The sequence below is a fragment of the Rhinichthys klamathensis genome, unplaced genomic scaffold, assembly GCF_029890125.1.
Source record: "Rhinichthys klamathensis goyatoka isolate OS25496 unplaced genomic scaffold, OSU_Roscu_1.1 h1tg000064l_1, whole genome shotgun sequence".
Classification (NCBI taxonomy): Eukaryota; Metazoa; Chordata; class Actinopteri; order Cypriniformes; family Leuciscidae; genus Rhinichthys; species Rhinichthys klamathensis.
Window position 1 is genome coordinate 2,266,470 of NW_026606607.1, and position 24,139 is coordinate 2,290,608.

The 24,139-nt window shown below is 37.1% G+C and overlaps 1 protein-coding gene across 2 annotated transcripts; it reads left to right on the top strand.

Moving 5' to 3' along the window:
• Positions 1-268: 268 nt before the first annotated feature.
• On the top strand, positions 269-14,949 carry anxa13 (annexin A13). 2 transcript variants are annotated; one of them, XM_056249851.1, is made up of 11 exons: positions 269-405; positions 2,592-2,667; positions 2,818-2,912; positions 3,013-3,183; positions 3,341-3,374; positions 5,180-5,259; positions 5,510-5,578; positions 6,310-6,411; positions 7,710-7,785; positions 10,475-10,587; positions 14,629-14,949. In XM_056249851.1, exons 1-11 carry the CDS (start codon positions 391-393, stop codon positions 14,746-14,748), a joined length of 951 nt encoding a protein of 316 aa, XP_056105826.1. In that variant the 5' UTR covers positions 269-390; the 3' UTR covers positions 14,749-14,949. The 2 variants fall into 2 exon arrangements, with proteins under 2 accessions (XP_056105826.1, XP_056105827.1); XM_056249852.1 differs by having other exon boundaries at positions 3,016-3,183.
• The last annotated feature ends 9,190 nt before the right edge of the window (positions 14,950-24,139 follow it).

The window sequence follows — 24,139 nt, forward strand, 5'->3', positions numbered from 1 at the left end:
CGTGTCTCCAAACAGTTGTAGGCTATCTGTCATATGTGTGGTTTTAGGTCTAGGTCACGCGTATTCTTGTTATGAGATGTTTTCTTAAACTGCCTGGGGGGGGGGGGAAACAGTCAGAATTGGGAGATTTAAATACATACTTAGACAGAGTCAGAAATAACAATTATAATGTATGCAGAGGTAATGTATAATAGTGTATAGATGATGATAGTAATGGTTTTCAAAAATGCAGATGCCAGACCCGTTTATGCTGCCTCTCACGAGCACGTTTGAAATCCATCCCGTTATTTCCCTGCGTGCTGACGTCACTTACCGAAACTCTCGCGCGTGTGGCCTGCAGTTCGGACAGCGGTCAGATCATCTGATCATCAAACACCAAAAACTCTCACCATGGGAAACTGTCAAGTGAGTATTTCATTTCATTTTTATAATGCGCACCTTACACACGCCACAGAGAGATAGAGAGAGTGTGTTCGTGTATAGCATTCTGCGCAGAGTTTGATACGGGACTGGTCGCATAATCGATCAACTTAAATCTGTTTTAAAGAGAAGGAAAGAAAAATGAATAACGTTGCAGTGACAAAAGAATAAAGACAGTTAAGTTGTCTGATCTTCGTTGCGATGCCACGTAATGCTTTTGGGAAACAGCCCTTATCGTGTAAACTGTAATTATAATTGTTATCCACGATTGTTTTAACAGTTAAATGTTGGGAAAACTATTTTTCCACTTTTAGAATATGTATTACGGTGATTTAGATTATAAGGTTATATGATATCGTAAAGGGAAGGGCTGTATTAGAATCCCGTTATGAATGAGTCAGAGGAAATGCTTTGGGAGGAGACTACTCTTCATATCGCCTGTGCGGGGCCTCGGTCTAGGGTTGCAGTGTTTGGAGAGTCTGAGCATTCCTGAGCCGGCCTTTTGTTCGTATGGGGGAGACCGAGGGGATAGTACCTCTTCAGTCACACACACACACACACACACACACACACACACACACACACACACACACACACACACACACACACACACACACACACACACACACACACACACACACACACACACCCACGTCTGGTTCACTATCTTTGTGGGGACTCTCCATAGACGTAATGATTTTTATTCTTTTTTAACTGTATATTCTATCCCCTTACACTAACCCTACCCCTAAACCTATCCATCACAGAAAACTTTCTGGATTTTGACATTTTCAAAACACTTCATTTAGTATGATTTTTCTTTTATAATAACAAAATAAAATGTCCCCATAAGGTCAAAATTTGCTCGTATTACTCTCCTTGTGTTGTGAGGACATTTAGTCCCCATAACATAACACACACACAAGTCAAGTCAACTTTATTTAGGCTTTTTTTTTTTTTTTTTTTACAATACAGATTGTTTCAAAGCAGCTTTACAATGATAACAGGAAAATAATGCAACAGAGTTTGTTTCTGCTGTATGGCAGATCTAGAAGAAAATAGCGTCATAGTCCAGCATGGTTAATTTTTGTTGTAAAAAAAGTTATTAATTTAGTTCATTTATCTATACAGCCGCTCTGGAGAAAACAGTGATGTCATCGTCCAGCTCAGTTCAGTTCTCATATAATGATGTCAATGCAGGCAGATCAATATGAATATTGGTGAATATTTATTCTGTCATGAAGTAAATACTACAGAAAAAAACAAATAATTTCTACACTGAATAAGTTAGTTCAGGCAAGAATAAAAAAACAAAGTAAATTCTACATCAGTACTCAATTCAAGCTTGTAGAAATCAAAGTGTAAATATCAACATTATAAAATTAAGTAAAACCTACTTGACTTTCTGATACTGGTGTTCCCATCATGCACTGGTTCATGAATATGAATAAAGTTGCTTTTTTTCTGCTGTTTCCCAGCTGTATTTACACTGTTATCGTCGTTTGCAAAAGAAAAAAATAAGAAAATTTGACTTATCATGTTTTTTTTCAGCTCTGTACTGATTTCCCTGATAATGTTTGCTGATTTAGTATTTATTTATTAACATCTAATTTATCTCTAGATTAATGGTTAGATTTGGTGGCGCTCATTTATAATATTTTCATTTTATAATGGCAGTTTTTGGGGATAGGTCTATATGGTATACCATTGCAGCAGTAATAAATGTTTTAGGACTTTGAAATCTTTAAAATATGTGAGAAAACATTTTTTCATTGAAGTATCATAACAGTGGTTTGCTTTAAACACATTATTCTTGATAGCTGCAAGAATTGCTTCCATTAAGCGAAAACTATTTAGCAATAATAAGCAGTGACAACGTATTTTTTTAATGTAAGAGGAGTAGTTGCAACAGTCTGACTTCTTATATTAAATTTAAATGTTTTATTAATATTTAATGGTATTACACTGGTGGCACATATAAATGTCCTCATCCAATAATAATCACTGCCAGGGTCATCGCAAGCAAATTCACTGAATGCTGAATCCTAAAACATGAATTAAGTGACCTAATTCATGTGACCTTCTAACACATATTGTAATTAACTGTGAAACATAATGAACATTGAAAATGATTATCTTTACAATGATTACATTTACATTTTATTCAACAGCCAACAGTTTTTCCTTATGAAGACTTCGACGTAGTTGCCGATATAAAGGCCATCCGCAAAGCCTGCAAAGGTTTAGGTGAGATGTTTATGCCAGTCTTATATTTTATTCAGCATTCGGTATAATGCAATTACAATTTGACATGCAGTTATAGTTAGTCTGCTATTTACAGGCCATTTTCATAACTGGTGGATCAATTTGAATGACATTTTCTATAAAATTTTCAAGGAACTGATGAGAAAGCCATCATAAACATCCTAGCCAATCGAAGTGCAGCTCAAAGAATGGAGATAAAACAAGCATACTTTGAGAAATATGATGATGTGAGTATTCTGAAAACACTTTCATGTCAAAGAGATAGTTCAAAAATATATATTTTAAGAATAAAGAGAATGCATTTAAAGGTGAATGTTTTCTATGAAGGAGTTGGTGGATGTTTTGAAGAGTGAGCTGACTGGTAATTTTGAGAATGCCATCCTCGCCATGTTGGATCCTCCTCACGTGTTTGCTGTTAAAGAGCTCAGGAAGGCCATGAAGGGCGCTGGCACCAACGAGGACGTCCTGGTGGAGATTCTGTGCACTGCTACCAATGCTGTATGTCAGTTTGTTTTGAATTGAAAGCCTCTGCAAGTTCCTGTGTTTGTGACTGTTATCAAAGCAGGGGAAAATGTTTGTCCATTACTAATATGTTTACAGTTAAATAGATTTAGAAATTGAAATGAGTCATTTCCTACTTTTTGTTTTCTAACAGGATATTGCCACTTACCAAGAGACCTACACCTACGGTAAGAACGACTCAACCAATAATATGCATTATGCAATATACATTTTACAGCATGTATTAATAGTTGAGCGATACAATTGTACCTTGATCATTCATGTTAGTTCATAGTGCATTAACTAAGGTTAACAGATTCAATAAAAATGTAAAGTTAATTTAAAAAAATGTATTAGTAAATGTTAGGGGTGTAACAATATATCATGTCACAATATATCGCAATACAAAAATGCATCAATATGTATTATGGATAGTGACGATATGTATTGTGTATAATTCACCCAAAATGAACATTTCTGTGTGAGGAGGAATAAATTCAAGTTTACAGAGTTTTAGTGTCAATACTTCATTAAACTACTGTATATAATGTTGAATATAATGTATAATTAATAATGCAATGGGGGAATATTTGCGGGTCCTGGTCATGCTAAATGTCTTTTGTTACCAGTAAAAAGTGGCCTACATTATTTTAAATATATGTGGTCAGTGACAGAGTGCAAAATCTGTATTTTCAGCTTCAGAATCATGAATATTTTTTAATATTATATGGTGTCACCGTTGTCCTGTGCATTGGGTCACCAGGACCAAGTCCAAGCCTATTCATTTACAGCCACAATGTAACAGCAAATTTAGCATTTTAATCAACAGAACATTTTACCATATTTCTTGGAGTATCGCAAAAATACCGTATCGTAGGTTCAATATCTTGATATGTATCGAATCGTGACATGAGGGTATCGTTACACCCCTAGTAAATGTCGAAATTAACAAACTAACAATGAACAATACTTATACAGCATTTATTAACCTTAGTTAATGTTACAAATGGAATGTTATTGTAAAATGTTGCCATTTTATATGAATCCAAACAGTCATGCTTAAAGATGACCATGTTTAAATATCTACATAAAGGCCAGAGCATTGAAATTAGCTACATAAATGTATATATATAATCTCGCAATTTATTTGCTTCTATTTTAGAACACTTGATGATTATCTAATCAAATGACAAAATATGTATTGCAGTGATGATAAAAAAAGAACTGAAATCAAATGCGTTTCTGATTTGTTTATATGTCTCTGTCGGCTGGATAAACATATCAGTTGTCTTTCTTAAATCAAATAGCTTTAAATATGCAACTTCGCCAGCTAATGAATGCATAAGCGACCAGCTGAATATAAACTAACGCAAATAGATGGTAACAATCATGACATTAAACATTTGGGTCGGACGGGTGTGTGTTTTTGTCACATTGTTTTACCGCTTGAGATTCTACTAATGTTAGCGTCCTCAACCTCGACGGCAAACAGTGTCGCATCCTTTTTGAAAGCCAGATTTCAAACTCTGCTGAAATCAAAATTAATTTAATTTTTCCTATAAAAGCACCATATTGCATATTTTATTATTTTAACCCACAAAATCCACTACAGTCTGACATTGGAATGTCATTGCATCAAATTTACCAGAATTGAATTGCTGATTATAATCTACCTAATCTATTATGTGTTCATTTATTTGAAAAAATATAGTTCTTGAGCCTGTGAATGTAAAACTGGTATAAATCGTCCCAGAATTACAGTTTTGTCTTCATATTTCTGACATTACAAAATTTCAACCAGGATTTGACCAGATTTTAGAATCATGATGTTTCAAATAATTTAGTAAAGAATCAAAAGACAATACAACGGGTGAAAACATCCAACAGACTTGTTGAGACTGTTGAGGTGGGAAAAATATTTTTCTTCATTTTGAACAGTTTTTCTATTGTTTTATCAAATGAAAAAAACACAACTGTGTGTTGTTGTTTACAGTGCATGACAGGGATTTGGAGGCAGACATTGAAGGAGACACCAGTGGGGATGTTAGGCGACTACTAACATTTCTTCTCCAGGTAAATTATATTCATTCTGAATCAAAATGGTTGCTTACATCTTACAAAATGACTACACTGCAGTCCTGGGTGACATTAAGAGCTCACTGTCAGCCTGTGTTTAGTACCCCTCCCCTTTCCTCATGTCCCTATAGAGCGCTGGAGCTTGGCAGTGGTTCAGATCCCCTTTCATTAGATAAGTGGAGGCAGGATTCAATGACGTGTCTCAGATTGGATTTCACTCTCTCGGTCAATACTTTCTCTCTTGTAGGGTAACAGAGACGAGAGCTACGAGGTGGACGAAGCGCTGGCAGAGCAAGACGCCGTCTCCCTGTTTGAAGTAGGGGACATTCAACACAATCTCACTTTATAGATATTCATAAAGCCTGGTTCTAGCACATGCCTGGAAACACAACATAAATTGTGTGGACAACATCGAAAACATGATTTGTTTTTTAAAAAAAAAATTAACTTATGTTTAACTTTAGAGACAGATAAGGGTTACAAATCATTTGAGGTTTATAGATTATTGCATTTGTAGGGTGATTTTGAATGGATTTAGGGATCACTAATATGCTGATTTACTGCTCAAGAAACATTTCTGATTATTATCAATGTTGAAAAGAGTTCTGCTTATTCAGGATTCTTTGATAAATAGAAAGTTCAAAAGAACAGTATTTATTTAAAATAGAAATCTTTAGTATTTCTTGATATTTTAGTCACTTAATACATTTATATGTTCACAGTTCTCTGATGTCAGTTAATGGTCATATGACATTCAAACAAATAATATATTTATAAAATATATAAAATACTATATATACATATATTGTATTTTATTATGATTTACTGCAGTTTCCTCCAATTTAGGAAAGCCTGGTCTATCTAAACATGCAAATATGTATCGTTGCTACAATATACAAACATGTTAATATGAATTGAGATCACCCTGGGATATTTTATGATAACATAATGATATGATAACAATGATGATAACATAATGATTTTAATATTTAGTCCCATGTCCAGTCTTATTCCAGTTTATTAATATATGTTTTAATGATCTGTAAGGCTGGAGAGGGCGGCTTTGGCACAGACGAGTCAACTTTCAGCTTCATTCTGGCCACCAGGAACTACTTACAACTGCAGGCCACTTTCAAAGCCTATGAAGCCGTGAGTTTTTAATCTGTTCTGTGAGCTTAAAGGCATAGTTCACCCTAAAATTAAAATGATGTCATCATTTACCCACCCTGGTGTTGTTCTAATGCAGTTTGCCCTTCTTTCTTTTTTCGGACCACTATCAGATGCAAAAGTATCATAGAATGATCCCATGCAACACGTGTAGTATATTCCAAGTGTTCTGGGGGAATATAATAGGGTTTAGTAAAAAAAAAAAAAAAAATGTAATGTATTATTTAACAAAAATCCGGACCTTGGCTGTTGGTCTTCTGTGCTGCGGGACTCTATTTGTGCCACAGTCACTACGACTCTCCCACAAAAAGCACACAAGTTGCGAGAAATACAAATGAATAAAATCACGACATAAAATACAATCCATGTACTTTCTTCTCTGAGGTGAATATATTCACATTCACATCAGTCAACTGTCATTCTGACTGTCATCTGACAACCAGAGTTCAGGTCTGGAGATATTCAACTAAGTGAAGAAAGTATACGGATACTTTTTTGGGATTTCTACACTTGGAATATACGACATGTGTCACATGGGATCATGCCGTGATGCTTTTGCATCTTTTTAAAGTCTTGATGCTGGCGCTATTCACTGCCATTTATATGGACGATTTTTTTTAAATTGTGGTATGAAAAAGAAAGAAGGGCATACAGCATTAGAACAACACCAGGGTGAGTAAATGATGACTTAATTTTCATTTAGGGGGGGAACTCTAGCCTGGGAAAACCCAGACAACTTCCAGCAAATTTAGATTTGCTCTGAAAGTTAGTCTGACAAAGAGCTCATTCAAGCCCATTTCCAATCCGTCGAAATCGCGGCACCAATCAGAAACGTTGGGGCGGGCTTTACACAATGACGACAGCGCTGGGATTTTGAAGCAGATTTTGTAGCCTACATTACAAAGATGGATGCCGCCGTCGAACATCACTCGTTCGAATCAGCTATCGCGTCTGTTTTAAGCGATTTGAACGTTTCCTTTTTGTTAAAAACCAATCAAAGAACAACACTCGGAGAAGTTTACGCCGCTCTGCATACGTCATCTCCTTCATCGCTCTGATTGGTTTAGGTCTATCCGCGACGTCCGTTGGTGACGCCCCTCTGGAAATGATTTGTCTATGACGCTTTGCCAGACCATAACTCAGTTACAACTGAGAATGGTCTGATTTTAACCAGGCTAGGGGAACTCCCTTTAAAGTAGTAATTTAGTACAATAAGTTTTTTTAGTTTTCTTGTAATAGCTCTAGATTACTTTGAGATTGTGTTTCATGTTCTCCAACAGATCTCTGGAACTGAGATTTTGGATGCAATTGATAAGGAAACCTCTGGAACTCTGAAGGATTGCTACATCACACTTGGTTTGTATTGTAAACACTGGCCTTGTTCAAACAGGCAGCAACCATTGAGTTTTTTGTAGCATGAACACCAAAGAAATCACATGACATCTGATTTTCAAATGGAAAATTGTGCAAAAGTGAAATCTTTGAAATCCAATGTCCAGTAGTGTCTACAGCTTGTAGTGTGTCTAAATTCACCCAATTGACTGAGACTTAAAGTCACCATGAAATCAAAATTGACAGTTATTGTTTTGTTTTTTTAATGGAATGTTGCCGTATTTATTATAAATGATTTATAAGTGCACATCATTATTTTTCAAGTGCCCTTATAAAATAACTCCCCCTCCCTCTTGCAACAACATCTCTTCTCTTCTTGATGACGTGATTGTTCAGGTGCGAGGGCGGGACAACCTGTCACTGACATGAGATCACAACAATAGCAAACTACAACAATCCAATTTATTCCTAATTGAAAAAAATAAAATTATAAAATCGTATTCGAGTAGCTGTGTCACCTTCAAACTACCATTGGTCCGTGGCAATAATGTATTAGGTGGGTGTGGCTATGAGACTCCGCCTTCTTTGAGGTGGAAATCTTCTCCGGTTCATTTCTTCTGTACAATCTGTCGAGGTCAGACGTCCACGAGTGAAAACACGAACACACTGGAGAGCCGCTTTATAGTAGAAAATGGAAGTTGTAGTTATCAAGCGTAGCATCTGTTCTGGCAGGTCACGTTAGTCAAGCTCGCATCAGCTGACTCTCAGCTGATCCATGTCTACCTATAGGAATACGACGCCTATCACTGTATACATATATAAGCTCCTTCAGTATTTTCAGCAGCTATCGCGTTTCTCAGGAGCGAATTACCCTCCTCCATCCCCAGGTCCTCCTCTCGTCCAGTCAGGATTTGGCATTCTGATCCCACTTGAATCAGACTTAAATTCTCTAATAATGTTGTACATTAAAATTAATTAATGATATATGCAATACATTCATGTTGGTTCTGTTCTGTTTACCCTAAGGGGGGTTATTGCTGCTCTTATCCATGTTAGGCTGCATGGATGCGCACTTGCGCAGGGAGTTCTTGCCCAGAACGGAACCATACCGCCTATCCAAACTGTATGCTAATTGTCAATCGTATTTGACGATAATGGTTCTGACAGAACTATTTAAAAGAGACACTGAAACTGTGTTTTCGTGTTTAATACTGTAAAGCTGCTTGCTTTTGAACAATCTATTGTATAACGTGCAGAGCCGTCGCAATGGGGTAGGCAAGGTAGGCAGCTGCCTAGGGCCCCCAGCTGAAGGGGGCCCCCGATGGCCGCAAGGTCGTTTGGGTTGTGTATCTGCCCTCGTCAAACAGTATCAACCACTGTAAACAAACCACCACAGTGAGACAGCGCTATCAGTACTGCTCCGTGAGTGAGAGGGGGCCCCCCAAACTAGAGGGATTCCCCCTATGCAATGACAAACACTATGAGTGCCCTAATCACTGTAATGTTGAAGTGACATCCACCGTCGCGCACCCCCCATCAGGTCCCCCACTAGCTGTCAGTGGAAGAGAAACTGTTGTTCCTACACTCAGCGCTACGCGGGCATTTAAATTTAAAAATGTCACCATGATGAAGCGCTCATATCCTTCAGGATTTTCCAAAAGACAGAGAAAGAAAGAAGAAGAGGAAAAACGCAAAAAGACAGCGATAAGTAAACCATTATTATCTCCAAATACAACTGTCTGACATTTTTTCACATCTCTGCGAACATAAACCTTGACATCAGTGACCAAACACAACGGTATATGTGAGCGTTGTTAGAGGGTGAAAAAGTTCAACTAATTAATAGTCATACACAACTTTGTTCTGTTTGCAGAATTTAAGCATAAAATACACACTAGACAACTTCTCGGCCCTTCACTGTTGTAGCTACAGCATTCGAAAACTTCCTTTGAGCTAAATCCTCTTGATGCACGAGCCCAGATTACGATCGCATGAGATTTTTTGCCATGCTAATGATAATAGAATAATAATATGAATAATTATACTTTTTTTTACCTTGTTTTTGCCTTGTTGACAAAAATAAACATTAATCAAATTGTGTCATTCACATCAACAATGCCTAAATGAAGACACTGCGTCCTTTACTACACTCAAGTGGCCACTTTGTGTAGCGTAGGCTACTACAGAGTAATTCATGACTCTTAAAATGCACAAGAATACAAGAAATCCCATCTGAATTTAAAAAAAATTCCTGAGGGAGGACTTGGGACCTCACTTCACTCTTTTGCCTAGGGCCCCCAAATATCTTGGAAACGGCCCTGATAACGTGCTATATAAATAAATGTGACGTGACTTTACTGGAGTGCTAAATTGCAGAGCTGGTGCAATCATCTCTACATCTCTACATCGCTGTCATTTTTGTTGTTTATTTTGTTATTGAAAGGAAAGCGTGCAGCACATATGTACATATTCACATCAGTCTTAGCAGTGTGAGCGGCGTCGGGATGTTCGGTTACATTATACCACTGCAAAGCAAATAAGGTTATTTTTACCCCTAAGCGAAGAACGAAAATGAACTTTTTTTCATCCCCATCACGAGATTTGTGAACAAAGCCAAGCTGCTATGTTAAAATACTACAATACTAGAGTTTCCAGCTTTGATTATTTGTATAGCAATTCTTCACTTGTTTAACACTTTCTATCTAACCCATAGTGAGGGTTGCTAAGAACCCCCAGCTATTCTTTGCCCGGAGGCTGAACGCCGCTATGAAAGGTGCCGGGACTGATGAAGACACTCTCATCCGCATCATTGTGTGTCGCTCAGAGGTATAATACCTTTCCTCATTTTGTATGCTTTGAGTAGTGTTAAGGCCCATTCACACCAAGAAAGATAACTATATAAGTACATTAGCGACGCGTCCACACCAACACACAATATTTTTCTGTTGATTCTAAGCACATGCCGCAGTTTTGTCGTCTGTCACTTTAAATGCTCAAGGCAGGATGAATTCTGATTGGCTGTCATTGTTTTTATCATTCATCAGCTGGAAAAAAAAAATCATTCGGAAAGTGATTTCAATTATATTGTTTCTGTGCCATTATTGTTAAAGTTGTGGTGTGGACTTTTCTATTCTGTTATATTTAGAATGATTTTTAGAACTATATCTTTGTTATCCTTAAAGTTATCGTTGTTGGTGTGAACGGGCGTTCAATCATTATTACTAGTCATTTTGGGTGTGTTCAGAATGGAATACTAGAGTGTTGTGTACTGCACACTGCACAGCATTGAAATTTTTATAAAGTAGCATGTGAAACAGCATGCGGTAAATATTTCAAACAGTGGTACGCATTTTAAATCCAGTATTTTTAATTTTATTCCTAACTTTGGAATATTAACAGTCATGAATGATATTACACTACAATTCCAAAATTTGGGGTCGGTAGGATTTTTAAAATGTTATTTTAAAAAGTGTCATATGCTCAGCAAAGGCTGCATTTATTTGATCAAAAATACAGAAAAAAAAATGTATTTTGTGAAATATTATTTCAATTTAAAATAACTGTTTTCTAGTTTAATCTGTTTAGAAATGTGATTTATTCCTGTGATGCAAAGCTGAATTTTCAGCATCATTACTCCAGTCTTCTGGTCCTTCCGAAATCATTTTAATATGCTGCTTTGCTGTGGAACATTATGGGCCCTATTTTAACGATCTAAGCACACGGCGCAAGTGCATTTAGGGCGTGTCTGAATCCACTTTTGCTAGTTTAACGACTGGAAAAATGTTCTGTGCACCCAGCGCATGGTCCTTAATGGTTGTCCCTGCTGCTGCGTAGGGGTGTGCCAAAAAATCGATTCTCATTTGCAACGATTCAGAATCGATCTGAAATGTCCAAGAATCGATTTAATAAATAAATAAAATCAGCTGGCTGTTCGCCTCCATTTTTGTAACTATAGCCTATACGGGACGTCCGGACGTCATGCACGCAGCCGGTTTTTGAACGTGAGCGGCAAATCAGAGGAAGCAAATATGGATGCTTTTATAGAGCTTCTGATGCTTCTAAATATGATGCTTCTACATTCATTCTGCCGTGGCGGGCCGCCACACCTAAAATAATTTTGCCACGGCTGCAGCTTCTCAGTGAGGTCCGATATTAATGTGCATACTATTGTGTTATTGTTAAGCTAAAGGCATAAAAAACATTGTAAAGCACCATAAAGTGTTCGCACTATATTCCAAGACTTCTAAAGTCATTCAATAGCATAATGTGAGGTAAAAATGAATATTTAAGTCGTTAGTTAAAGTTAATGGAAACTCATCTCTCCTCAGTCATTCTCCATTCAGCATTCACACAGCGCGTCGCGTTATAGCGTTTTCTAAATCATAATCCTTTCTCCCGGGTGTCTGTTAGATTACAGCACTGGAGAGCGCTATGAATTGTTCTTCATCCGCACTGTAACTGAAATTTAAAACTGTTAAAAGAAAATGCTCAATAAACTGTTGCAAATATATAATACATTAAGCATAGATAGACAGATATAATCTCTTCGCTTTGTGCTTTGAACTTTTCAATCCGGAGCGCTGCGCGCTGTGACTTCGCGTTGCTTCAAGTGCATCATTCTGCGCACGGGATGCGCACAATCGCTTTGCCGCTCTTATTCGAGCCTTTCATGTTATAATGTTATAATACTTAGGGGAGGTTTAAACACCTGGGGTAAGGGGGCGTGGCAATTGGCAATCACTCATGGGCCACGCCCCCTCCCCCTGGCGAAATGGGCCTGCCACCACAGCTGGAAAAAATCCTAGAGGAAACACTGGTCTCCGTTTGTCATTCTGTATAGCAAAGCAGATGAGAGTAGATCATGATCAGAAACCCGATTAGAAATCATTATGGATAAAATCGAATCGTTTTAAATCGAAAATCTTTTTGAATCGAAAATCGATTTTGAATCGAATCGTGGCCTCAAGAATCGGAATCGAATTGAATCGTGAGATGGTAAAAGATTCCCACCCCTACTGCTGCGTGTCCCTGTGTGTGTAATAAGCAGAGTGTACGCACGTTGTGGAACCGCTTATAGGCGCACATTACTAACGCACTCTTTAAATAACAAAAAATAAATACTGCGCCATTGACTTTAGACCAGGTTTCAGTTGGACAATGGCACAGTCTATTTCAGTTGCCTGTAAATAGCAACAATGCGCCTGAACACACATCGTTTTCAGACCAGCACACCCATGGGCGAACAGATGGGCGCAAATACATTTGCTATTTAAACAACGCGGCACAGGACGTGAAAATGATAACTGCGTCGGGCTGAAACTAGCTAAAAACACTTGCGTCGCGCCTGGCGCCGCATTGTGACTATTGTATGATAGTGCCCATTGTCTTTACTGCCACTTTTGATCAATTTAAGGCATCCTTGCTGAATAAAAGTAATAATTTCTTTCAAAGAAAACAGACTTTTGAATGGCATTGTATTCCAGATATTTCATGCATGCATTTGCATACCGTGCACTAGTGATGCATGGGACGAGACGCCTATGCCGAGTCCAAGTCAAGACCGAGTCTTTGACGGGTCGAGTCCGAGTCGAGACCGAGTCCGTTGGTTTTCAAATACAGTCGAGTCCGAGACAAGACCGAGTCTTTGAGGAAGCAAGTCCGAGTCGAGATTTTGTCTCGACATGTCAGTTTTGATATTTATGATTTAATATCACCCCAGTTAATAATCAACAGTTAGGCCTTTGCATTGCAACATGGGATGTCATTTTCAAATAATGCCCATCAACATTCCATTTTATTATTATTGTTGTTATGTGTATTGTGTATTTTTATATGAACATAAAAAAAATGCGTTGGAAAAAACAATCTCGAGGACTCGGTCTGAAATTACGAGTTCTTCTCCTCCCACTGTGGTCCGAGACCGAGTCAAGACCGAGTTTTTGAAAGGTCGAGACCGAGTCAAGACCGAGTCTTTGAAGGGTCGAGACCGAGTCAAGACCGAGTCTTTGAAGGGTCGAGACCGAGTCTTTGAAGGATCGAGAACGAGTCAAGACCGAGTCTTTGAAGGGTCGAGACCGAGTCAAGACCGAGTCTTTGAAGGGTCGAGACCGAGTCTTTGAAGGATCGAGACCGAGTCAAGACCGAGTCTTTGAAGGGTCGAGACCAAGTCAAGGCCGAGTCTTTGAAGGGTCGAGACCGATTCAAGACCGAGTCTTTGAAGGGTGGAGACCGAGTCAAGACCAAGTCTTTGAAGGGTCGAGACCGAGTCAAGACCAAGTCTTTGAAGGGTCGAGACCGAGTCAAGACCGAGTCTTTGAAGGGTCGAGACCGAGTCAAGGCCGAGTCTTTGAAGGGTCGAGACCGATTCAAGACCGAGTCTTTGAAGGGTCGAGACCGAGTCAAGGCCGAGTCTTTGAAGGGTCGAGACCGATTCAAGACCGAGTCTTTGAAGGGTCGAGACCGAGTCAAGACCGAGTCTTTGAAGGGTCGAGACCGAGTCAAGGCCGAGTCTTTGAAGGGTCGAGACCGATTCAAGACCGAGTCTTTGAAGGGTCGAGACCGAGTCAAGACCGAGTCTTTGAAGGGTCGAGACCGAGTCGAGACCGAGTCTTTGAAGGGTTGAGACCGAGTGAAGACCAAGTCTTTGAAGGAACAAGTCCGAGACGAGTCCGAGAAAGCAGAAATCAGTCTCGAGTACTATATCACTACCGTGCACAGTATATAGCAAACACTATAATTTGTATAATATGCTATTCTGATCATAGACATTGATATTTAGCATGAGGTATGTACTGTAATTACACAGAGATTAGATTATTAGAGCGTTTTACAGAACAACCTGTAATGGACATTCCTCTGCTTGAGTAGATTGATCTGGAGACCATTAAAGACATGTACCTGGAGAAATATGATGTGCCTCTGAAAGATGCCATCAGATCGGAGTGTGGTGGAGATTTCAAGCGTCTCCTGCTGGCCATCCTTCACTGAGAGACGCACTTTCAGACCCCGGTGCGCAACATGGACCAAGGAAGCTTTCATTATAGTCCCAATCAAGGCAAACTAACATGACTTGTTTTCTGTCTTATAGTCTACAAACACATTTTTTATAGTGCTAAGTTTAAATGGACAAAACCTTCAAATACAATATCTTTAATATTAATATTTTACTACACTGTGCAAATATATATGCTTGTATAAATTATGAATATACATAACACCACTCAGAAATCTCACGAACAGCTGTCCTCATATACAGAGACATAAATTTGTGTCCAGTTTCTGTGACGTTCCTTGTTCTTGAAACTAAATTGGCCAGTTTGATTTGTTTAAGTGGAGTCTTGTGGTTTCAACAGTAGATATACCATACGGCTTCTGTCAAGATGATTTATGACCCTATGATTGACAGGTGGGCGGGGCTAACCTTTGACCTTCCGGAGTGTGTTCCGGAGGTCCCTTTGATCTAGGGATGACCCTTTGACCTATCGATCGATCAAGTTGACAGTTGTGTTTGATCCGGGGTATGCCGGCTGTCTTTGATGTGGGTGTATAATAATTTATTTTGACAGTTGTCTTTGCCCTATTGCCCTTTCTATTATACGTCAAGTTGACAGTTGTGTTTGATCTGGATATGCCAGTTGTCTTTGATGCGGGTGTATAATCATTTATTTTGACAGTTGTCTTTGATCCGGAGGTATTATAGAATAAAACATTGAAGCGGTGTGCAATAAATAAAATCATCTTACTTTATCAGACGTTCCCCAAAGATGTTCCTCCGACTCCCTCTCTCTCACCGGCCTTTTTTCATGACAGCCATGGTCACTGCATCTGTGTGTGTGTGTGTGTGTGTGTGTGGGTGTGTTACATGATACCCTCCGCATTCCTGAAGACACTGTGGAAGTGAGAAAATATCAGCCACTAGCTAAATGAACAACATTCCTCTTTTAAAAGTATATTAATAAAATGCTTTTATCTTTCATTGTAAAATAAATAACTGAAATGTACTGATCCAATTATTTTAGATAAAAAAATAAATAAAATGCTTTTCTCATTCATTGTAAAATAAATAACTAAATGTACTGATCCAATTATTTTAGATAAAAAATCACCCCGCATGTTTTATAGATTAGAAGAAAACATACAGGTTGCTAACGGGTGACAAAAAATAAAACCATCTTACTTTCCCGGCTGTCCCGAGATGTTGAATCATTTAAAGATCCCAGATTGTTTTCTCTCTCACAGCGAGTCTGTGGCTGACCAGCACCTTTTGGTCTTCTATGTATGTGCGTGTGTGTGTGTGTGTGAGTAAGTGAGACGCCACCCCATTCCTGCACTCTTGCTGGGACAGTGAGAAAATATCTCACACTGGCTAGAGTTGAAACCATTCAGTTCTTTCAAATGATATAAATGAAATTACAAATATTTCACACCAAACCAATTATTTTAGATAAACAAATAAATAAAATGCTTTTCTCATTCATTGTAAAATAACTAACTAAATGTACTGATCCAATTATTTTAGATAAAAATCATCCGGCATGTTTTATAGATTAGAAGAAAACATACAGGTTGCTAACGGTTCACAAAATAAAACCATCTTACTTTTTCACCGAGTTGAAGAAGTAGTTCCTAAGATGTCCATACAATATGAATGGTTTACAAAAGATGTAAAAGATGAGTTTAAAGTTGTCCCCCAGTGATTCTCTCTCCCCCACGCTTGACCAGAGTGGTGTGTGTGTGTGTGTGTGTGTGTGTGTGTGTGTGTGTGTGTGTGTGTGTGTGTGTGTGTGTGTGTGTGTGTGTGTGTGTCTATGTGTGTATGTGTAAGAAATGGGTGATATCATCGGCAATAAATTACTTTAGACCTCTCTAAGTCACAGGGGCCCGGGACGCACGCTTCTCTGTGTGTGTGTGTGTGTGTGTGTGTGTGTTACATGATACCCCTTAAGTGAGGACAATATGTATCATATATTTCACACTAAAGTTGAAAAACATCATGCTCTATATAAATGAAATGGTTAAAATTTACATCTAGTAATTTACAAATATATTATTTCACACTAACTTAAGTTGAACAACATTCTTCATTTAAAAGTATATTAATAAAATGCTTTTATCGTTCATTTTTTAAATAAATAACTAAAGTTATTATTTTAGATAAAAATCATCCGACATGTTTTATAGATTAGAAGAATACATACAGGTTATGAACGGGTGTCAAAAATAAAATCATCTTACTTTTTTCAGCCGGTTGATGAAGTAGTTCCTAAGATGTCCATACATTTAAAGTTGAAAAGATCCCACAAGTAATTATCTCTCCCCCTCGCTTGACAGGCATGCATTGTCTGTGTGTGTGTGTGTGTGTGTGGGTGTGTGTGTCTGTGTGTGTGTGTGTGTGTGTGTGTGTGTGTGTGTGTGTGTGTGTGTGTCTTTTCAGCGGTCAGAACGAGACATTGCATGTGTTCGATTAGTGTTAATCTTATTTCATAGTATAATCATTAAAAGTTTAAATTATATCTTTTAAAAATACAAGATGTTTTAAATTAAATTAAATTAATTCATAAAACAAATATGCTACATCGTGGAAAAACTTGACTATATTTTTTATTTATCAGGGTACATGTAAAGAACTTTGAAATTTGGGGCTCTCACAAGTCATCTCACACATTGTGTGAAATGTTCAATAATTCCTCAAGTAGTATCTGTGCAAAAATCACCACATAGGTCTATCTTTAGTGCGAGAGCACCAATGAAGACATCTAGAATCTGTGATGCCTCAGGCCAGCCCCCATTAGCTTCAGGATATAGGGTGACAGAGCAGATGAGTCTCTGTGCATCGTGTAATGTTAGTCTGCTAAACACCTTTCCAGAGCCAAAATTTTGTTCGTACTAAGATTATTTCAAATCATAATCGTAAAAGTTTCAATATTTTAAAATGAAAAGATGGTTTAAATGAACTCTTTATAGTTTTAATACATTCGTATCTTCTATTTATCTTTTAGAAGATTACTGTAAGGATTTTGTTTAACGGTGACCTAAAGTATAATTTTTATTAATATAGCCATAATGATTTTTGTACTGTATCAGCATATTCTACCGTGTACACCTGAAAACTGCATTTTTACATTTTCAAAATAAATAAGTAATTTAATATAATTTCTAAGCTGTTTTGCGGCTCCATAAAATCTCTATTTTAAAATTAAATTATTATAAATAAAGTATATAACTCAATGAATAATAACACATATGCTACTAAAATGTATTCATACAAATTAAACATAGTTTTATCTTAATTAATATATTTATAAATATATATAAATTATATCTATAATTATAAAAAAACTCCTTACATTTTCATAGAACTGAAGAAGTAGTAGAATCTAGATCTATGCAATGATAAAAAACAAGCCAAAAAGCAAATAGTTTAAGTTGTGATAAACAAACAAAGCCCTCCCAGATCCTTCAGTGATAAACTACTGGGTGAGATGAAGCTTCAGACCCGCACAGAGACGGAGGAGTTACAGGCCAGATGAGCCTCTGGGGCACAATTATGTCACAGCGTATGCAATGCTAGTCTGCTTTTCAGAGGTTTATTCAAATTAAATTCATTTAAAAGTATAATCTTAAAAGTTTAAATTAGATCTTTTAAAATTAAAAGACTGTCTAAATCAAATCTTAATCATATCTTCTATTTATCTTCTTAGAAGACTTCTGTATGATATAAATGATTTGCATAAAGCTATTATTTTTACTAAACATCGTTTGTTCAAAAAATCAAATAAAAATGTTATAAATCAAGAACTGTCCTTTGGCGTCTTAGATCTTATTTCAAATAGCATGCGACATGAAACATGTTGTCAAAGTTTGTCACAATGTTTTTGTTTTAAAAGAAATCCCAGGACTCTACATTGCTCTTATTTAGATTAAGTTGTATCATTTAGAAAATCACCACACATTTTCAGAGACGCTGCATAAGTAAAGTTTGTCTTGTATTTATTTAATTTAATATTTAATTTTACTCGTCTTAATTCAAAGCATGATCTTACTTTTTCTGCTGTAGCTATGACCTATTGTACGTATAAGATATATCATATTTACTTTTCTTGCATCTCTCAAACTATCCTTATTCATTGTGGAAGCACGCAGGGTGAAACCCTTCACTGAGAATATACTATCGGTTATCTACTCAAAATATATGTAGAATTTTCAAATGTTATCATTTGTCGATGCGACAGGCTGTCTGTTGGCCGCATGAACAGACTTTGGGGAGAGCTGATGAGACTATAGCAGAAAGCATGCCCCTTTGACCTCCTCGATTCAAACGAATAGTGCTCTCTAGCGCCACGCTTTTTCAAATGCGTGTTGCAACTACGGTAACCGTTATGTGCCAAGAGGCTACGACATGTCATCCAATAGCACTTCATCGAGTTTAACTATACACGTTCTACCGCTATGCTGCCTATTTAATGAATTACACAACCACGGAATGAAAAAGCTTGTAATTTAGACCGTAACATTGACTTACCTGTCGAGAAGAAAGCAGGCAACTTCTCCTTCATTAGCTCTATCCACCTGGGAAAAGCTATCCCGATATTTACCCTCGTTTTGAATTTGCCGGACACGTTTCACTTTAAATAAATTTTTTTTAAGCTTTATTATGGCTACGAGGATTGGATTATGAAGTGCCGTGCAGTCTTTCAAATTTGCCGGGGGAGTGACAAGCGCCTCTCACTGACCTCCTTGTGTCCGTTTCAGATGGTTTCAGTCAGCCGGCTCTGAACGAAAACGTGTTGTAGAAACGCGTTGAGGTAGCCTAGTGCTTTTTGTACCTCTCCGCTATTATAGTTTTTTCAAGATGGCGAAACGACATGGAGGCCACCATGGACTTACCCGTCAGAACTTTGGCAGAGCTAATTTTACACCAATGAGATCATATTTATTAATAAAGACATTGATTTTAGCTATTAAAATACTTTTTAAAAAACTACTGTACCTTTAATTTCAGATGTGTAAATTACAAAACTTTCAATTTTACAATTACATTTTTCAACCGAGTGAATCTACACATGGGAGATCTTCAGAAGTCATAACTTCAGGGGTTGATGGGGGTCCTGAGAATATTTAATTCCCCTTAAAACCAAAGATTAAGTTTAATGACACTAGTTTGCAACGGTCCCCCCAAAACCAAATACTTTATACGATTTGTATCACACTTTTCAAAGGGTAATCTTACTTTAAAGTTTGAACAAAAATGTAAAAGCACTTCTTCATGTTTGCTGTGTTCTGACACAATGTCATTAATTGGTACTTTTTTCCTTTAAACTTCTTTTTAAAATATACTTTTCTTATTTATACAAAGGTTCAATGTCAATTAATTTCCTAGCAAGTATAAAGTAAAAAATATTATATATGATATGTCTGATGCAATGTTTTTGCAAAAGAAATATGTGCTGCAAAACTCCAAACAGTTCAGCTCACAATGACGGCATTAAGGATGGCCGAAAACGTGCGTAAGGTGGTTTTCCAGATTTTCCACCAAAAAATCAAATACTGTATTAACCTTTTCAAAGATTAATCTAGCTTTTAAAGTTAGAATAAAAAACCAAACATATCTTCATACCTGTTGTGTTCTGACACAAGTCCATTAACCGGTTCTTTTATAAATTTACTTTCTACAAATATCAGCCTGATAAATATGTACTTAATACACGATTAAACGAGGCAATCATGCTACCAAATACGTCTGACACAATGTTTTTAAGAAAAAGCAGTGTTTAAAACCAGATGATTTTTCTTTTTGACAGACCTACAGAAACGCATGTTGATTACTACGTTTCAGGCATAGTGCAAACAATTAGATATTCTCCTGCTTAGTATGTGTGTAAATAGTTACGCTTAAATGTTTGGGTGTATTTTGTCACACCATGGCGATGCACAGTACCACACTCTAGCCTATGGACTAACTTTAAAACATATTCTTTATACAGGAATCACACGCGTCCAAAACATCCATGTAAGATTCAACAGACCAAATCACTAAGAAAAGCACCGTTTATAATAATAAATACACAAAAGTTCGCAAATTATGGTTTTATTACTATTCAGATAGCAGACGACACTGGTTCACATTTTGAATGTGTGTCTGTTTTAGGTGAAGACTTTTCTTTGAGAGCCGTCAACATTCAGTGTTTATAGGAATAAATGACCATTAATAATTTAAGTGTTTGTACTCTGAACTATTTCTGTTTGAGAATGTTTGACTAAATTGCAACTTTCCCTCTATCTACGATGTGGAATCACACAAAGTATTAACGTGTTGTTAATATAAGCAAGTATTACTTAAGTTACTTACTTACAAGTAAGTATTAACACGAAAAGTAAGCGCATGCTGTTTTACACGTAAACTATTACAACGGAATCGCATCTGACTATTGCACTGAGAGAGGCGTATTCATTAAGACAAAGTTTGGTGTTTAAAATTAAAATTGCACAAAAGTAAATGCTAGAGGTCAACTTGCTAAAAAGTAAATTCAGCGTGAGCCATTTAAAACAAATACGAAAAGCCATTCGTGAGCAGTTTTGAATGTTTGTAATTGACATCATGTTTCTTTTTGTTTTTGTACAGTTTGCAAAAACTATAGTCTACGAACGTCGTCAAACATAGGAATTTATGAAAAACATGAACCAGATATTTCTACATGAGATATTTCTTTTAGAACATCTACCTGCTACGTCTACGAAACATCGACATGAAAGATGAGTATTGCTGTTACCCATAAAACTTTTACGTTTCAAACTCGTCTAACTATTGCCCATTTCACAGCACAGTCATAGATACATCGTTATGTTGTGTATGTCGCTAAACAACGGTTAAGCTAATGAATTACCGTTGATAAGCGGTATTTTTACCTGTAGGCATAGGTCTTTTAGGCCTGATCCAGAAAACAGACGTTGTGTTTTATGTCTTAATAATTGTTCTTCTTTTTATGAAAACATATCGTAAATATCAATTGTTAGATAAATTATATCTAACTATCAACAGTTATATGTGAAACACGCTCAGTCGCATTAGAGTCGGATTCTTGTTTATATTGAACATTGTTATTGAACCGCTAGTGTTCTTAAATTGTTTACCACAGTTTCATTTTAACAACACTATCGTAACACTTATCGTATTTTGTACGGTGTTTTCTTTACACTTTCACCCCATGGATATTCGTTTCCTACAGTTAGCTGTAATGTTAGTGAACTCTAGGCCTTCTCTTTTTCAAATACGACAGTATTTGCATGAATTGGCTTAATTTAATAAAATGATGGTTTAAACCGCATTATATTATTATACCATACTAGTTTTTAAATTGCGCTTAATTTTATATTTTAACCCTTTATGTGAATATAGAATACCGCACAAGGATCTCTGAAATATTTTTTCGTGTAAAACATCTATGTAGATCTATTTATGTTTCTACCAGGGACCCTCAAAATCTGGGCATACAACAAAACACAGTACATTATCAGAAAATTACTTTTGTCGCTTTTTCTGAATAATCTCACCAAGTGCGGGTGCTTGATAACTATTATCAAGCGGTAATGATGTGTTTTACGTGATATTGATATCACGTTTTAATTTCAACTCAATACATTTGAATGCGCTAAAGGTCTATAACTGAACGTCTTAAGATTTGGTAAAAGTTAACTTAAAACCTGCGCAAAATATGTCCTAGCTACTTTCTAATATATAATATATACAGTATATATATATATATATATAATCCTATAGAATAAGTTATGAGCTCGGACATGATCAGAAAATAATTTTTTATTTCAACATAGTAAAGTAAAACAATAACGACATTTACAGGTGATCGAGCAATAATAAAAAGTCGCGGCACGCAATCAAGTTTTTCTCTAGGGCATAGTTGACCAGACTTTCAACTATTTCATCAGCATCTGTTTTTACATTTTTTGACAACAGTGACACACAGAGATCTGTTACAAACGTACACATACAGAGTAGTTCGTCGACTTCAAATTCCTCACAAGATTCATGCATCACATCCAGAACTTTTCTGAGGATTACGCCGACCAGTTCTTTGCCGTTTATAAACATGGGCGTAACATCTGTCCAAGATCCAACCAACCCTCTTATGACATCCATTTCTTTTTTGAGATTTTTCACACGTTTGGTATCCCTCTCGCATGCGTTGTTGTCATCACACGCAGCCTCGATGATCCTGTGCATCAAGCTAACCATCGGGCCTCTAAAATGATCTTTAAACATAGAGTCTTGCGTAGCTCTTAAACGACACTCTTTCCCCGTGCCGCACTCACACGCCGGATGACGCAGTGCCCCCGCTACGACAGAACTCAACGGGGAGTCGCTCTCCATCAGCTTTTGCGTCGCCATTTCTGAAGTTTTTAGATTTTTTCGGTCCCCTTTTCGATGATGAAAGATTCTGTAATCTCCTGGAGGTCCTTACAGTACAATCGTCCAGGCGTTGTACGTTAACACAGTTTTTGGGTTAGAAGTGTGAGTCAAAGAAGTTTGCGTCTGACAAACAGGAAGGTTGAAGCGGCCTTTGACAGTCCGTGTAACAACCAGACAAGGTTCCTTCGACTTTTGATCGATGTTGCAGTAGCACAGCAGTCCGCGACTATTAGAGCTAGACCCACGGGTTGTGTGCGATAACTGATGCTCGGCTCTGTGTAGAGTTTATCAGGACAACTGATAGTGGTCCGCCCTCGCCCCGCTGGAGGAGTTGTATAGGGGCGTCGTCATCATGACGTCGTAAACAGCTATATAGGATTAAAGCCACCTAGTATTTTGCGCAGATTTTAAGTTAACTTTTACCAAATCTTAAGACGTTCAGTTATAGACCTTTAGCGCATTCAAATGTATTGAGTTGAAATTAAAACGTGATATCAATATCACGTAAAACACATCATTACCGCTTGATAATAGTTATCAAGCACCCGCACTTGGTGAGATTATTCAGAAAAAGCGACAAAAGTAATTTTCTGATAATGTACTGTGTTTTGTTGTATGCCCAGATTTTGAGGGTCCCTGGTAGAAACATAAATAGATCTACATAGATGTTTTACACGAAAAAATATTTCAGAGATCCTTGTGCGGTATTCTATATTCACATAAAGGGTTAAAATATAAAATTAAGCGCAATTTAAAAACTAGTATGGTATAATAATATAATGCGGTTTAAACCATCATTTTATTAAATTAAGCCAATTCATGCAAATACTGTCGTATTTGAAAAAGAGAAGGCCTAGAGTTCACTAACATTACAGCTAACTGTTGGAAACGAATATCCATGGGGTGAAAGTGTAAAGAAAACACCGTACAAAATACGATAAGTGTTACGATAGT